The sequence below is a fragment of the Carcharodon carcharias genome, chromosome 7 (assembly GCF_017639515.1).
Source record: "Carcharodon carcharias isolate sCarCar2 chromosome 7, sCarCar2.pri, whole genome shotgun sequence".
NCBI lineage: Eukaryota > Metazoa > Chordata > Chondrichthyes > Lamniformes > Lamnidae > Carcharodon > Carcharodon carcharias.
The window spans coordinates 71,622,787-71,638,797 of NC_054473.1; the positions used below are offsets into that span (position 1 = coordinate 71,622,787).

A 16,011-nucleotide genomic window follows, 5' to 3' on the forward strand; every position below is an offset into this window, starting at 1 on the left:
TAGCACAATTCCATCATTCTTTTCTTCAAAACTGAAAGCATAAACACCACGGTTTAAGGTTTTACACTCATGCACAGTGACAATGCTGCTGCAAAGGACCTTATTTTCCTTCTATCTAAGAACAAGAGCTCCTCCTACATTTCCGCAATAACCTGGTTTACTGGAACTGCAGACCAGCCGCGTCTCGCTTGTTTTCAGCAACATTCACAGCGATGGCGAGAAAGAAATGTTAACCTTTCTCTGTGCCATCTTATTTTCGAGAAAAATACCCCAAGCTCGATTCATCTCATGACTTTTGTAATCTGTCACCGTTTCCGATGATCTGACCATAGCAATCATGGAACTCCCATCATTTTCAATCTAAGTACTCAAAGTGGGGTGGAGGGCACACCTGCCTGGTGTAGCAGAACATTCTTGAAGGAGCATAGCCTGGAACAGTATTTTGAATGGGGTACACAGACCTGACATACACACCAATACTCCACCACCATCACTCTCAACTGTACCCTCTGCAAGCTACTTTCAACTCCCCTGCCTGATAGGTGAAACAACCCTATAAGCTTGAGAATTAAGAAGCCTGCTACCAATGTGGTTATGTATTTTACTCTCAGTATTGCATGACATTTAAAACCCATCAACCATAGGTAGGATGCATCTTAATAGCTGTAACAAAGGCCCTGTCTTGCAAAAACATAGCAATGCTCAATTCCAAAAAAAAATCTCCACCTCAACAACTATATCTTAAGCCTACTGCAAACGGAACACACTTCACTCAGAATGGGAAAGTTGTTCTTCTCGCCTTCCTACAACCTTGACATCGGTAAAATGATTTGCAAAAACAAAGTGGGCCCACTGAGGTGTTATCTTTTCTGTAGACTTCACTTGGTGCTGTGGGATGTTCAAGGAATTGGCAACTGCTGCCCCCACCCAGAAAAGCTGTGATTTTACTGCATGAGACAGATTAGGCAGGAGATCCTGAGTTTCAAGTTACACATTCAAGGCTCAAGCTTACTGTAAATGCCATTTATTTTCAGTTCTTGCAGGTTGAGAAATGAGTCACATCCATCTTTAAGGTTGTTGTCTGAATCACCAATACACACGAGCTGCCACACGTTTTATTTATGAACGCTTGTCTTGCCACAGATTGTGTGTATTACAGATTCTGCTGTCATCAATTTCTTTAAATATAAAAAAAGAGGGAAGGGAGGAAATCAAAAAGGGTAACTCACGAATATAATACACCATGCTACGGAGCAGTCAGTATCTGTGGCCATGCTTATGTTGCAGCTTTAGGATCTTAGCTGGACAATCAGGATGGGGGAAGAGTGGAATACACCAAACAAAGGTCCCACAACACTCCTGGTGCATCACAGTAGCTGTTCTCACAGCAATACTTACACATTTTTTGGTCTCTTGGAATGAGGACTTGTTGCAAGAATTGAACAAAAACAATCTATAAATTAATGCAGGAACCTATAATATATTTGGAACTAAGATGTAAAGCCAGCTATTCCTTGGGTCCCCTGTGTCATGTGAATAGTGCTGAATGTGAAACTGCACTGTTCCTTGTAGCAAAGGGCACAAGTGACTCAAGGGTTGGTTTCAACCAACACACTTGGGGTGAGTAAAACTGGTCTTGGGAATTGATTGCCCATTTTACCCCACACCCATTATCATCAATGGGCTGCCAATCCATCATCACCCAAGACCATTTTCACCCTCAAGGTGTTCAAAGGCTGGCACTGAATCACCGAACAACTTCACTAGTTACCAATAAGTTAAGTTTGTTTCCATTAGAGCTGGTGCACACCTTTCAAATCTAGTCTTTTAAAAGCACAGATAAAAGGAATGAAACTCCTGATCTTGTTTGTTTGTTATTCTCTCTCTGTTCTATCTGAAAGAGACATTTATCTAGACAACTGGAAGCCAATGAGGGTACTGCCTTGATTTTCAGCAAGTCTCAATCCTCATTCACTGAAGGAATATTTTTAAACACATCATGGAAACCATTTGAGGAGGAAAGGTCCATCAGAGCAGGTGAAAAAGGAGAATGTCAGAGGCTAACAAGCAGTTGTCACTTCTGTGTGGCCTGAAGAGTTGGATTTGAATGTTTAGGAGGATAGACTGTATATGCTAAACAAAAACAAAAATACCTGGAAAAACCCAGCAGGTCTGGCAGCATCTGATGAGAGGAACACAGTTAGCATTTCGACTCCGAATGACCCTTCAACAGAACTAAGTAAAAATAGAAGAGGGGTGAAATATAAACTGGTTTGGGGGGGGGGGGGGGGGGGAGAGAGACAAGTAGAGCTGGGTAGAGGGCCAGTGATAGGTGGAGATAACCAAAAGATGTCACAGACAAAAGGACAAAGGTATTGAAGGTGGTGATATTATCTAAGGAATGTGATAACTAAGGGTAGAAAGCAGGACAAGCAAGGTACAGATAGCCCTAGTGGGAGTGGGGTGGGGTGAAGGAATCAAAAAAGGCTGACAGGGCCCTCAACCGTCTCTGGCCCATCTCCCGCACATCCCCTCCCACACCTTCCTCTCCCTCCCAGAACCATGATAGGGTCCCCCTTGTCCTCACTTATCACCCCACCAGCCTCCGCATTCAAAGGATCATCCTCCGCCAACTCCAGCATGATGTCACCACCAAACACATCTCCCCCCTTCCCCCCAACCCGGCAGCATTCCGTTGGGATCATTCACTTCGGGACACGCTGGTCCACTCCTCCATCACCCCCTACATCTCAGCCCCATCCCACGGCACCTTCCCATGCAACTGCAGAAGGTGCAACACCTGCCCCCTTTACTTCCCCTCTCCTCACCATCCAAGGGCCCAAACACTCCTTTCAAGTGAAGCAGCATTTCACTTGCACTTCCCTCAATTTAGTCTACTGCATTCGTTGCTCCCAAAGCGGTCTCCTCTACATTGGAGACACCAAACGCAGACTGGGTGACCGCTTTGTGGAACACCTTCAGTCTGTCCGCAAGCATTACCCAGGCCTCCCTGTCGCTTGCCATTTCAACATTCCACCCTGCTCTCATGCCCACATATCTGTCCTTGGCTTGCTGCATTGTTCCAGTGAAGCTCAATGCAAACTGGAGGAACAGCACCTCATCTTCCGACTAGGCACTTTACAGCCTTCTGAACTGAATATTGAGTTCAACAATTTTAGATCATGAACTCACTCCTTCATCCCCACCCCCTTTCCGAATCCTCCCCCCCCACCTATTTTTTGTTTTCCAATAATTTATACAGATTTTTCTTTTCCCACCGACTTACATTACTTTTAAATGTATTTTCATCCATTGTTTTATCTCTACCTTTTAGCCTTTTGTGATTCCTTTACCCCACCCCACCCCCACTAGGGCTATCTGTACCTTGCTTGTCCTGCTTTCTACCCTTAATTAGCACATTCCATAGATAATATCACCACCTTCAACATCTCTTTGTCCTTTTGCCTGTGACATCTTTTGGTTATCTCCACCCATCACTGGCCCTCTATCCAGCTCTACTTGTCCCATTCCCCCTTAAACCAGCTTATATTTCACCTCTCTTCTATTTTTACTTAGTTCTGTTGAAGGGTCATTCGGACTCGAAACGTTAACTGTGTTCCTCTCATCAGATGCTGCCAGACCTGCTGGTTTTTCCAGGTATTTTTGTTTTTGTTTTGGATTTCCAGCATCCGTAGTTTTTTGCTTTTATCTAGACTGTATATGCTGTGCTTGTGTAAGGAGGATGCCAGGTATTAGGTATGTAGAAGGACAGGTGGTCTCACATGTTATGGTTAGAAAGTTGTGCTGGAGCAGGCCTGGGTGCCACACAGCTGAAGACTAGCATCCTTAGAAGGCAATGGAATGAATGCCAGCTTAGGGAAGACCACAAGGACTTTATACAGGAATATCCTCATGGAAGAACAAAAATACATCAACAAGCTGCGAGAACTGGCAGAGTCTGGTAACCAGACAACCTACTACACTACACAGTCATTCCAAATCTAAAAACAGTCCCCTGCCAGTCTCTCACTAAATTTGTCTAGTGGATTTTTTTTAACCATCTTGTCTAATTTTACATTTCTGCTCACACTCCGCACTCTTTAATATTCCTCTGTTTCAGAAAGCGATCTTACAATAGCTTTTTAAAATAACTGATGTACTTATTTTAACAATTAGATAAAATTCTAAAATCTGATCACCCTGTGTTTAAAGTATTTTTCTAACATTTCACTTTTTTTCTGGCTTTGCTTTTTATCCTTTCATGGGATGTGAGCATTGCTGGCAATGCCAATATTTATTTCCCATCCCTAATTGCCCTGGACTCTGTGAGCTGCCTTCTTGAGCAGCTGCAGTCCATGTGGTGTAGGTGCTTACACACTGTTTTTTGGAAAGGAGTTCCAGGATTTTGACCCAGCGACAATGAAGGAACGGCAGTATATTTCCTAGTCAGGATGGTGTGTTACTTGGAGGGTTACTTGCAATGGTGCTACCTTATCCTTCTAGGTGGTAGAGGTCACGTTGTTTGGAAGGTGCTGTCTAAGAAGGCGAGTTGTTGCAATAAATTTTGTATATCGTACACACTGCTGCCACTGTGCGTCGGTGGTGGAGGGAGTGAATGTTTGTGGATGGGGTGCCATCAAGGGCTGCTTTGTCCAGGATGGTATCAAACTTCTTGGTGTTGTTGGAGCTGCAGTTATCCAGGCAAGTGGAGAGTATTCATCACACTCCTGACTTGTGCCTTGAAGATGATGGACAGGCTTTGGGGAGTCAGGAGGTGAGTTACTCACCACATAATTTGCAGCCTCTGACCTGCTCTTGTGGCCACAGTATTTATATGACTGGTCCAGTTCAGTTTCTGGTCAATGGTAACCCCCAGGACATTGATAGCAGGGGAGTCAGTGATGGTAATGCCTTTGAATGTCAAGGCACAGTGGTTGGATTCTCTCGATGATGGTTGATGCTTGGCACTTGTATGGCACAAATTTTACTTGCCACTTATAAGCCCAAGCTGTGCCCTTTTGTTAGCATCTTGGGAATCATTTAGAACAACCTCTTATTATTTAACACAACTAAACTCGTCATAACCTCTAAGACTTCCAGAAGGTCAGCTCTCAGTAGCAGTGAAAACCACTGCACCATGAGTGCCCTTAGATTGGCAAAATGATGTCCACAACATCATCTTGCTACAAGAGTTAATGCATGCACAGTGAACATCTTCTGGAAGTATGCAGAGCAAGGTGTCAGGGTGATTTGATACCTGTACTGACATCTTCAAGCTTTTAAAAATTATTTTATGAGATGTGGGCTTTGCTGGCAAGGCCATCATTTGTTGTCCACCCCTAATTGCCCTTGAACTGAGTGACTTGCTAAACCATTCCAAAGGGTAGTTAAGAGTCGACCATATTGCTGTGGGTCTGGAGTCACATGCAGACCAGACCAGGCAAGGATGACAGATTTCCTTCCAGAAAGGACATTAGTGAACCAGATGGGGTTTCATGGTCACCATTACTGAGGCAAGCTTTCAATTCCAGATTTTATTAATTGAATTCAAACTCCACCAGCTGCCATGGTGGGATTTGAACCCATGTCCCCAGAGCATGAGCCTCGGTTTCTGGATTACCAGTCTAGTGACATTACCACTTTGCCATCGTTTCCCCCTCAGTCTCCAGCTGATACCCTCACATAGCCTTGCACAGCTAAGTTTCCCCTCAGCAGCATGAAGGACCCTTCCCACCCGTGATATTAAAAGAGATCATCCACTTACAGGTTAATTGCTGCTTGATTTCTTTTGGCTGTTGCTACAATCTGATACTTTCTATAGTTGTTTCATGTTTCAAAAGTATAGAAATGGTAGTGTTGTGGCAGGTGTTAACGTTATTGCTGGCTTTGAAACATCTGTACAAACCAGTTGCTCCCAGGCATTGGTGCAGTAGTTGGCATTCCCTTTGGAATATAGCATGACAGAGAATGAGCACAGGGTACACAGAGTAGGACATGCAGCTGGAAAAGTGGGGGGAAGGACAGGGGAGGGGGGAGAAAAGTTCTCAACAGGAGGCCATAGTGTTTACAGAGCGATGTCCTTCACTGAGGCTTAGGTAGGAGAAATGTGAGAGATGGTTGTGCTTCAACAAGGACATCCTCACTGAAATCTGCCAACTGGAATTCCAGGGCAGGGCAAGTTCTGCATTGCCAATGGTAGTGAAGATGACCATGGCGTTCAATTTTTAGGAGTCTGGCTCCTTCCAGGGTGGGGATATGTACAACATCTTTCAATTTGCCACCCACTGTTGCATTAGTGAAGTCACGGAGGCTGTGTATTCAAAGAAGGCTGACTATATTTCATTCTCAATTGCCAGAGCCAAAGCAAGCGTAGCGAGTATGAGGCTTCGCTAGGCGGTAGGGTGTAATTGACTGCATGCACATTGATGTGAAGATCCTGCAAAAGGAACCAAAAGGGATTCCACTCCTTCAGTATCCAGCTGGTGTGAGACGTTATACAACACATCATGCAGATCAATACCTAGTATCCTGGCAGCAGTCATGATGCCTTCAGTGTGTTGTAGTTCGCTGTGCCAGCTGTACATCAGCCACCACAACAAACTAGAGGGCGGTTTCAAAGGTTATCCGCTGATGACATGACTCGTGACTCCAGTTCACACCTCACACATGTGTGCACAGCATGCATACAATGAGAGCAAAGCTGCCACACACAATCACAGAGTGGTTGCAGCACAGGAGGAGGCCATTTAGCTCATGTCTATGCCAGGTCTCTCCAAAAGCAACTCTGCTAATCCCACTTCCGGGGCCTTTTACCCCTGGCCTTGCAATTTATTTCTCTTCATGTGCTTATCCAATCCCTTTTTAAAAAACATGGTTGAATCTGCCTCCAATACAGTCTCAGGCAAAGCGTTCCAGATTCTAACCAAATGCTGCATAAGAAAGATTTTCCACCTGTCACTGTTGCTCCTTTGGTCAACCAGCCCTTTGGTCAATTCATGCCCTTTATTGCTTGCCCCTTACATTTCTCTCGATCTACTCTGTGACCATTTGCATGGTGAAGTGACAATTCTGCTGCCTGGATTGCTTCTGAAGAGCCCTGCAGTACTCAGCTGAGTGAGTCTCCAGATTTGTGGTGGTATGCTGCAGGCTGCACATCCTTACCATTATGAGGGGCAGCCCTTGCCACCAGCCAGACGGTGAGAAGCTGAGGAAAAGGAGGAAGAGGAGGATGAGGAAGGGAGGGACAACCTAGACTTCCCCTTTCTTCCCAGCCTCGGACTGCAGCATCTCAACATGGACAGCTGCAGTCTGGATTGGTTGGTTGGCTGACAGGCAAAAGGAGGGCACGGGCAGACTTGGCAGGGTTTGGATGGCAAATGCGGTCATGCTGAGAGAGGACATTACCTAATGTATTTCCTTTATCTATCAAATTAATCACCTCTTCAAGTTTGTCAAGTATGACTTGCCTTTAACAAATCCATCCTGTGTGTCATTGATTAACTTTAATTTCTAAATTCTCACTTATTCCATCTTGAATAATAGATTCTAAGATTTTTCCCATAAATAACTAACTGATCCATAGTTTCCCTAATGTTTTTTCTGTTTTTATACTGAAGGTTTAAATTGAAAACTCTCCAATCCCTCAGCACAACTTGCATAGTTAACAAGTTTTAAAATGGTGGCCGGAGCCTCTAGCGCCCCCTCTGTCTTCATTTAGCTGCCATCAGAATCTGGTGACTTAGCTGCTTTCCGTCCTAGTAATCAATTCCTTTTCAAGTTCTTTCTGACAATTGTTCCATATCTTCCCCCTGTATATCTACATTCTCACTTCCATTATCATTCACAAAAACTGGTGCAAAATATTTATTGAATATTTCCAACACAGCTTTGTCCTCAACAATCAGACTGGCTGTCTCATCCCCAATTTGTCCTAACACTTCTAGTTATTCTTTTACTGTTCACATAGTTATAAAAGGTTTCCTTTTACATTATCTTTAGCTTTTAGCCTTTTTAACATTCACTTTTATTTTCTCTCATCACCATTTTTACTCGTTCTAAGTTCCTCATGGTTTTCTTCAACACTGTTAACTGTAAGTTCATGTTACTATGTGCCTCTCTTTCAAGTTTCAGTTTAGTTTTTAACCTCTCTACTCATCCACATTCCTATTTTGTCTTTGCATGAAAGTATATTTATTGTGAGTCTGTGCATCTCATAAATGACAATTTCCCATTGATAAATGGCAACTAGTTTGCTAACTTCTCTGGCCAGTTAATTTAGGCCAGCTCCCTCTTATGCTCATCAAACTTAATCTTTTCACCACTCTATCTTTGACCTATCCTTCTCAATTGCTAAGTTGAACCTGCTCACCATTTCCCAGAAGTTCTCCTATTCCCACATCAGTTATTTGCTGCATTAATTTCTTAGAATGAAATCCAGTGATGCTTTCTTTCCCTGTTGAACCAGAAACTTACTGATCTAGGAAGCAGACTCAGGTGAATTTCTGACTTGGACAGTATGGATTGCCTTTATTTCAGGATTACTTGAAGTTGTCAAAATCAGTTAATACATTGGCTATACAACATAGGAACAGACCAGTCTACCAAGACAGTCCATGTCAGTGTTTATGTTCCACTTGAGCCTCCTCCCATCCTTTCTCATCTAACTCTGACAACTATTCCCTTCTCCCTCGTATACTTATCTAGTCTCCCCTTAAATGCATCAACGCTATTCACCTCACTCTCTCTCTGGGTACCGAGTTCCACGTTCTCACTACTCTCTTATTGAAGATATTTCCTCTGAGTTCTTCCTCTGATTTTTTGGTGAAGATCCTAGATTGATGGACTTTAATTTTGTTCTTCCCCACAAGTAAAAACATTCTGTGTCTAATCTACCAAAAGCTATTTATAATTTTAAAGATCTCTATTAGGACACCCTCAGGTCTTCTCTTTACAAGAGGAGAGACCCCCAGCCAGTTTATCCTTTCCTACTGGGTAAAATCTCAGTTCTGGTTATCATTATTGCCCTCTCGTTCTTAACCCGAGTTCATCTGTGTCGTGTGGCCCATAATGCATGTCATTTCCCTTCCTCTTTCCTGACTCTAACTAAATGGATTCAGTCTTGATAAAATTCCAGAACATCCTTACATTCTAATGTAATGATATGATTCTTTCACACCTCCCTGTATCTCTTGAGAATATGAATCTCTCAATTCTTTTCATGTCTTTGTTATGGTTATGAGATTATTTTTCTCCATTGTTAATGCTTCTAACACTCCAATTTCTCTTTTTTTGGATATTTTGTGCTTTTACACATATACCACTCAATCCAGGCTCCAATTTTTTTGGAACTTCATTTTTCTTTTCCTGATTTTGCTATTTCTTCTTTTGGTTAAACAACTATCTCCTTTGACAAGGATTTTTTTCCACATTGAGCTCTCTTTCTTTCCCTTTATCCTCTGATAAATATTTGCTCACTATTCAATTCAGTTGAACCTTCGGATTCCATATCAATAGCTTTTTTAATCCTGCTCTCCCTCTCTCATGCCCTAGATTTCCCACATCCTTTTGCCATATTAGTTTAAGTTGCATTTTCCCCAACCTCCTTGCAAGAACATTGGTGCTGTTGCCCTTCAGGTGAGCCCAAGTTACTGGTTTCATTGTTGGCCGTGATGCACTGGGTAACCAGTGAGAAGCAACAAGGCAGTTTCTGATGGGGCAGCTCATAAAGTGATTGGAAAAGACCAATAACTTTCTCCTCGGGTACAGTGACCACGAGATACTGCACATGCTGGTGACAGGACAGAAGGGCAGTGGAGGGAATTCAGAACACAGTTAGGGGAGGGGTGGAATTGGATAGATCTTGTGAAGTCAAAACGAAGAAAAGTTAAACCACCAGACATTAGGAGGCGCACCAAATGGTCACCAGTCACATGCAGTGTTTTTTTTTTAAAAAGTAAGTAATTATAATTTGAAGGTATGTTGCTCCCCATTCTATCTATACTCCACAGTCCTTTCAGTGCAGCATCGTTCGGCTTGGGAGGCAGAAACAGGATGCCCAGTTTCAAAGGATTAGTACCAGACAGTACACAATGAAAGTAAAATTACGTTTAGGGAAGTATGTCTGGGTGGAAAATAAAGGGAACTGATCTGGAGGTCTGTCCCCGTTAACAGATCACGTGAAGTACAAGTTGCCTTGGTTTTGTCTGGATTATGTGGCAGGTGAATGAAAGAATAAAGCCATTTTTAGCCTTGCGAAGATTAGCACTTTGAAGATACTTCCCCTTTCCATTCAAGTGGATTTTGTTTTGTCCAAACTAAAAAAGAGAGTAAAACTGAACAGGGTTACTAGAACAGAAATTACTTATAATAGAATGATCTTCACATCAGGTATCATGGGAGCAACAATGCTGAACTGAACACAAAGTGAGTCTCAGTGTTATATGCCTTTGCTAAGTTGAAATTTCAGCCGGATAAACTTCTGCACTTCTTGGCTGAGCAATTACTGGGAAAACATATTCAGCCCTTATTAGCTTAGTATCAGTTGGTCTCTCAGAAGGCCATTGGTTCAAGGCCACTGCAGGATCAGAGCACATAAGGCTGGATTTTACGGGGTGCTATGTTCCCTGCACACCCCTCCTCGACTAAAAAGTGGGAATAGAGCATGCCCACCAAAAAAGTAGGCTACATTACAGCCATTTAATGCTAGCAGCAGCATTAATTGCCTAAAGTCAACATTTCTGCCCCAGGGGAGGAAGTCACGCCTTAGAGTTGCCGGCCAATCTGACTGGCCACCAGCAGCACTAAGTTTGAATGGCAGCCACTGCTAGTACTACAGCCAGTCACCAAGCAAGAGGAGATTATGGAGCCGGACTTCAAGATAGGTCCAGGGTATCAGCGGGGCCGAACTGGTAGTCCCCAGTGAGGGGGGTGAGGGGATTGGGTGGGGAAGTCAGGGTTTGAGAGGTCTGGGAGTGCGAGGGTAAAGGGTGGGTATGACCTTTGGAGGATGGGCACAGGATTCCGTCAGCCTCTTTTGGCAAAGTAAAAGCTGTCAAGCTATTCACCTGATGTGGGCCTCCTCCTGTTAAGGGTAAAATAGCAGCAGAGGCTGAATGAGGCACTTAAGTGGACATTCTGATGCTTCCCCCATCCACCATAAAGTGGAAGACAGTTCAGAAGTGGACAGGAAGGTGATGTGAAGGCCATGTGCTGAATTTTATGAGTCCCTCAAGCTTGGAAACACGCTGGCAGGGGTGAGAGGACCATAAAATCCAGCCCTTGGAGATTTTGGGACAGTGTTGATGGAGTGCTGCATTGTAAGAGGTGCCAGCTATCAATGAAATGTGAAGCCCAGGCTATTTAGGTGTACAGAAAAGACCCCAGTGCACTATTTGAGGAAAAGCAGGCAATTCCCCTGGTGTCCTGGTCAGCATTATTTCTGAATCAAGAGTCATTAATCTCATTTGTGCAAACTGACTGCTGTGACTGGCTAGTAACAGCAGCAAATCTTCAGCTGTGAAGTACTTTGGTATCCATTACCTCTGGCTAATGGAGAGTAGGGAGATGGCGGATGAATTGATTAGGTATTTTTCATTGGTCTTTACAATAAAGGATAAAAATAATATCCCAGAAATAGCTGTAAATCAGGATATGGAAGGTGGGGGGGGGACGAACACAGGAAAATTACAATCAACAGAGAAATTGTATTGAGCAAATTGCGAGAGCTGTGGGCTGACAAATCCCTGGGTCTGGATGGACTTCATCCTAGGGTCTTGAAAGATGTGGCTAGTCTGATAGTTGATGCATTGGTTTTAATTTTCCAAAATTTCCTAGATTTGGGGAAGGTTCCATTAAATTGGAAAATAGCAAATATAACTCCTTTATTCAAAAAGGGAGGGAGACAGAATGCAGGAAATTACAGGCCTATTAGCCTAACATATGTCATAGGGAAAATGTTGGAAGCTATTATTAAAGATGTTATAGCAGGGGACTTAGAAAAAAATCAAGGCAATCAGGCGGAGGCAATATGGTTTTGTCAAAGGGAAATCATTTTTAACCAATTTATTGGATTTGAAAGAGTCACATGTGCTGTTACTAAAGGGGAACCGGTGGATCTACTGTCCTTCGATTTCCATAAGGCATTTGATAACGTGCCACATCAAAAGTTATTGCAGAAAATAAAGGCTCATGGTGTAGGGGGTAATATATTGGCATGGATAGAAGATTGGCTGGCTAACAGGAAACAGAGTTGGCATAAGTGGGTCTTTTTCTGGTTTACAGGATGTAATGAGTGGTGTGCCACAGGGATCAGTGCTGGGGCCTCAACTTTTTACAATTTATTTAAATGACTTCGATGAAAGAACCGAAGGTATGGTTGCAAAATTGGCTGATGACACAAAGATAGGTAGGAAAGTAAATTGTGAAGAGGACACAAGGAGGCTACAAAAGAACAGAGGTAGGTTAATTGAGTGAGCAAAGATCTGGCAAATGGAGTATAATTTAGGAAAATGTGAAATTGTCCATTTTGGCAGGAAGAATAAAAAAATCTTATTATCTAAATGGAGAGAGATCGCAGAGCTCAGATTCGGAGATATCTGGGTGTCCTAGAGCATGAATCACAAAAGGCTAGTATGCAAGTACAGTAACTAATTAGGAAAGCTAATAGAATGATATTGTTTATTAAGAGGGGAATTGATTACAAAAGTAGGGACGTTATGCTTCAGTTGTACAGGGCACTGGTGAGACCAGATCTGGAGTACTGTGTACAGTATTAGTCCCCTTATTTAAGGAAGGAGTAAATACATGAGAAGCATTTCAGAGAGAGTTACTAGACTAATACCATGAATGCGCAGTTGTCTTATGAGGAGAAGTTAGACAGGTTAGGCTTGCATCCACTAGAATTTAGAAGAGTAAGAGGTGACTTGATTAAAATCTTTAAGATCCTGAGGGGTCTTGATAGGCTAGGTATGGAGAGGATGTTTCCTCTTGTGGGAGAATCTAAGACTAGAGGGCACTGTTTAAAAATAAGAGGCCGCTCATTTAAGACAGAAATGAGGAGAAATTTTTTCTGAGAGTTGAGTGTCCTTGGAACTCTTCCTGAAAAGGCGGCAGAAGCAGGGTCTTTGAATATTTTTAAGGCATGGCTAAATAGATTCTTGATTAACAGGGAGTGAAAGTTTATTGAGGGTAAGCAAGAATGTGGAGTTGAGGTTACAATCAGATCAGCCATGATCTTATTGAATGTTGGAGCAGGCTCGAAGAGTCGAGTGGCCTACTCCCACGCCTAATTCATTTGCTCATATCCCGAGGATGTGAAAAACACAAAACAAGGTTCTGCCTTTTCTTATTACCACATTTTCAAAACTGGACAGCAGAAAACCGCAATAGCTCATTTTGGTAAATTTATGCACACAGCTTTAGACTATGCCATATTTACTCGCGTGATTCTAATTAAGTTAAGCAGTTTTTTCAGTTCACACTCTGTCCCCACAGTCTGTGCATCACTGATTTTCAGGCCAATTTGATTTGGACCACAAGGATTCACGTAACACTCAGCCATTCTCTACCTCATCCTTTTTTTGTCTTGCGCGAGAGGGAGAGTGTGTAAACGCAAGCAAAAGAGAACAGTTTCATATCCACTCAATGCTTCTCCAATAGCTCAGTTAGCAGCAGGAGTTTGCCAGGTAGATAATTGCTGATGATAAGCCATGGCAAATTATAGGCACAGACACCCAAATGCAGCCTGAACAGCTGCTAGACCACTGAGTTCAGTTTTCAATTCAGCTATTTAGGACGTAGCATTTAGAAGATGAAGGATTTGAAGGAGGAAACTTAAGGAACTGTGCCAAGTGTTTGGTGAGGGTGCACTAGAACGATTAGAATGGTAGCAGGCAGGACTGACATCAGTTACATGGAAAGACTTGGATACTTATATAGAAAAATAGGTAGGAATGTTCATAATCAGAAGACACAAATTTAAGGTAATTGGGGAAAAAAACCCACAGATGATGAAAAAAGGCTGGCGGAATTGGACTGAGAGGTAACTTTTCAAAAGGGAATTGGGATCAATACATGAAGGGAGCGATTTTGCAGTGATAGGAGAAAAAGCAGGGGAGTAGTATAATTGGATAGCTCGTTCAAAGAGCTGACATATACGATGGGTCGAATGACCTTCCCCTGTGCTGCATAATTCACTGCCGTGCCACAGAAGTGGCGATTGTGACTACAGGCACACAGACACCAATACTTGTTCACATCAATAATCTGTTCACTGGCTCTTTCCATGCTTGAGGTTCTCTGTTGGATCTCAGCATCATCCCACCACTAGCATCATGTATTTCATCGTTCTTGTTAGTATGTTATTTACTGCTGAGCATTTACAGTTAGAAGACACCTTATTGCTTACCTGTTCCTTCAGCTCCGACAGTTGGCCAGACAGGTTTGTAACCAGCTTCATTGTAGACTCCAGCTTCTCCTGTAGATTTCTCAACTCGTTTTGTTCTCCTTCAGCATCACTGCTAACCAGTGACATGGCACGCATACGTGGAAACCAGTCCAGGTTCCGCTCCTGAAACAGAAGGAAAGATTAAAAAGTCTCAGTATGCTGGCTTTCAAATGAGAGGATGGGTTGGGGAAGAGCAAGGCTTTGCAATAAGGTCTTCACATTTTACAGCATTTGGACCCTGCAAAGTGCAGTACATTACAGAACATTTTTTTTCTCACAAACACGTGACCTCAACCACCTAGAAGGACAAGGCCTTCACCTCCCAAGTTAAACTCCATTCTGACTTGACATGTAATGCCTTTCCTCAACTGTTGCTGGGTCAAAATTGTTGAACACCCCAGCAGACAGCACTGTGGGAGTAACTGCACCACATGGGACTGTGGCAGTACAGGAAGGCAGTTCACCACCACCCTTGTCAAGGACAACTAGGCATGGACAATAAATGCTGGCTTTGCCCACATCCTGAAAATGAATTTTAAAAAACAAACTCCTCTTTTGAACACAAATATTACTGGTCTTTATACAAAATTAAAGGGAGGACACAGATTACATAATTAGGAATCTGAATGGAAAAGAAAACCTACAACACGTTCAGCCAATCACCACCCTGGATATTCAGTAGTCTACAACCTGTCTTGCTTTTTCCAAAACAAAATGTGGAAAAGTCAGCAACTTGTGATGTGCTGTGTGCCACCAGTTAAACCTCCTGCAGTATACTCTCTTTGCCAAAAAAGCATAGGGCACACTTTGGAAGATGAAGTAGGGATTTAAATTCTGCTGAGAGCAGTTTTCTCCTATATCTTTAACTCTTTTCGCTCCTGAGGGTTGTTTGGAAATACCATTCATTTAAATTGTGTAGGGACGCAGTAATTCAGACTTGAGCACACAATGCACACAGTACAATATAACTCAAAGAAAAATTGTTTTGACATTCATTCATTGAATCTTTCAACCGCATTAATCAACTAGTTCTTACAGATTGCAAATCCATACATGAGAGGGGAAGGGATAAAGAGAAAGGAGAGATGAGGGAGAGGAGAGGAGAGAGAAAGATAAAGAAAGAATGGACGAATTAATTTGGATCAAGTCATTTACATTTGTATACAGTTCATAGTTTCAGCTAGACAGTCATCTTAAAAGCTCTCATATATTATGCCACACAAATGCAAATGTGTTATATATATTGAGCAACAAACTGGCATCAAATTTAACTACATTCTGATAACTTGATTCCGTTTCCGAGGAAACAGACTAGGGAGAGGATTCTTGACATAAATTTTAAACAATCACTACAATGTGCAGGTTTTATAATTTTGCTGCCCTTAGTAAGATATACAAGGAGGCCTTGTGGTACAGCGGGTAGTGTCCCTGCCTCGATCTGAACCAGGAGCTCCGGGTTCGAGTCCCACCCCAGGATTTGATGGCCAAAGAAATTGTATGCATAAGGCAGCCAAAACAGGTTGATTATCAACCTGCAAATCCTTCCAACACACACCGATGGCAGGCAG

General features: G+C 42.7%; 1 protein-coding gene across 7 annotated transcripts in view; it reads right to left on the reverse strand.

The window, feature by feature from the left end:
* itpr1b (inositol 1,4,5-trisphosphate receptor, type 1b) overlaps positions 1-16,011 on the reverse strand; it is a 492,964-nt gene that overhangs the window by 9,905 nt on the left and 467,048 nt on the right. For all 7 annotated transcript variants that reach the window (XM_041191125.1, XM_041191131.1, XM_041191128.1 and 4 more), the window contains one exon: positions 14,405-14,566. In XM_041191125.1, the coding sequence (XP_041047059.1) occupies positions 14,405-14,566 (162 nt within the window). The remainder of the gene's footprint in view (positions 1-14,404; positions 14,567-16,011) is intronic.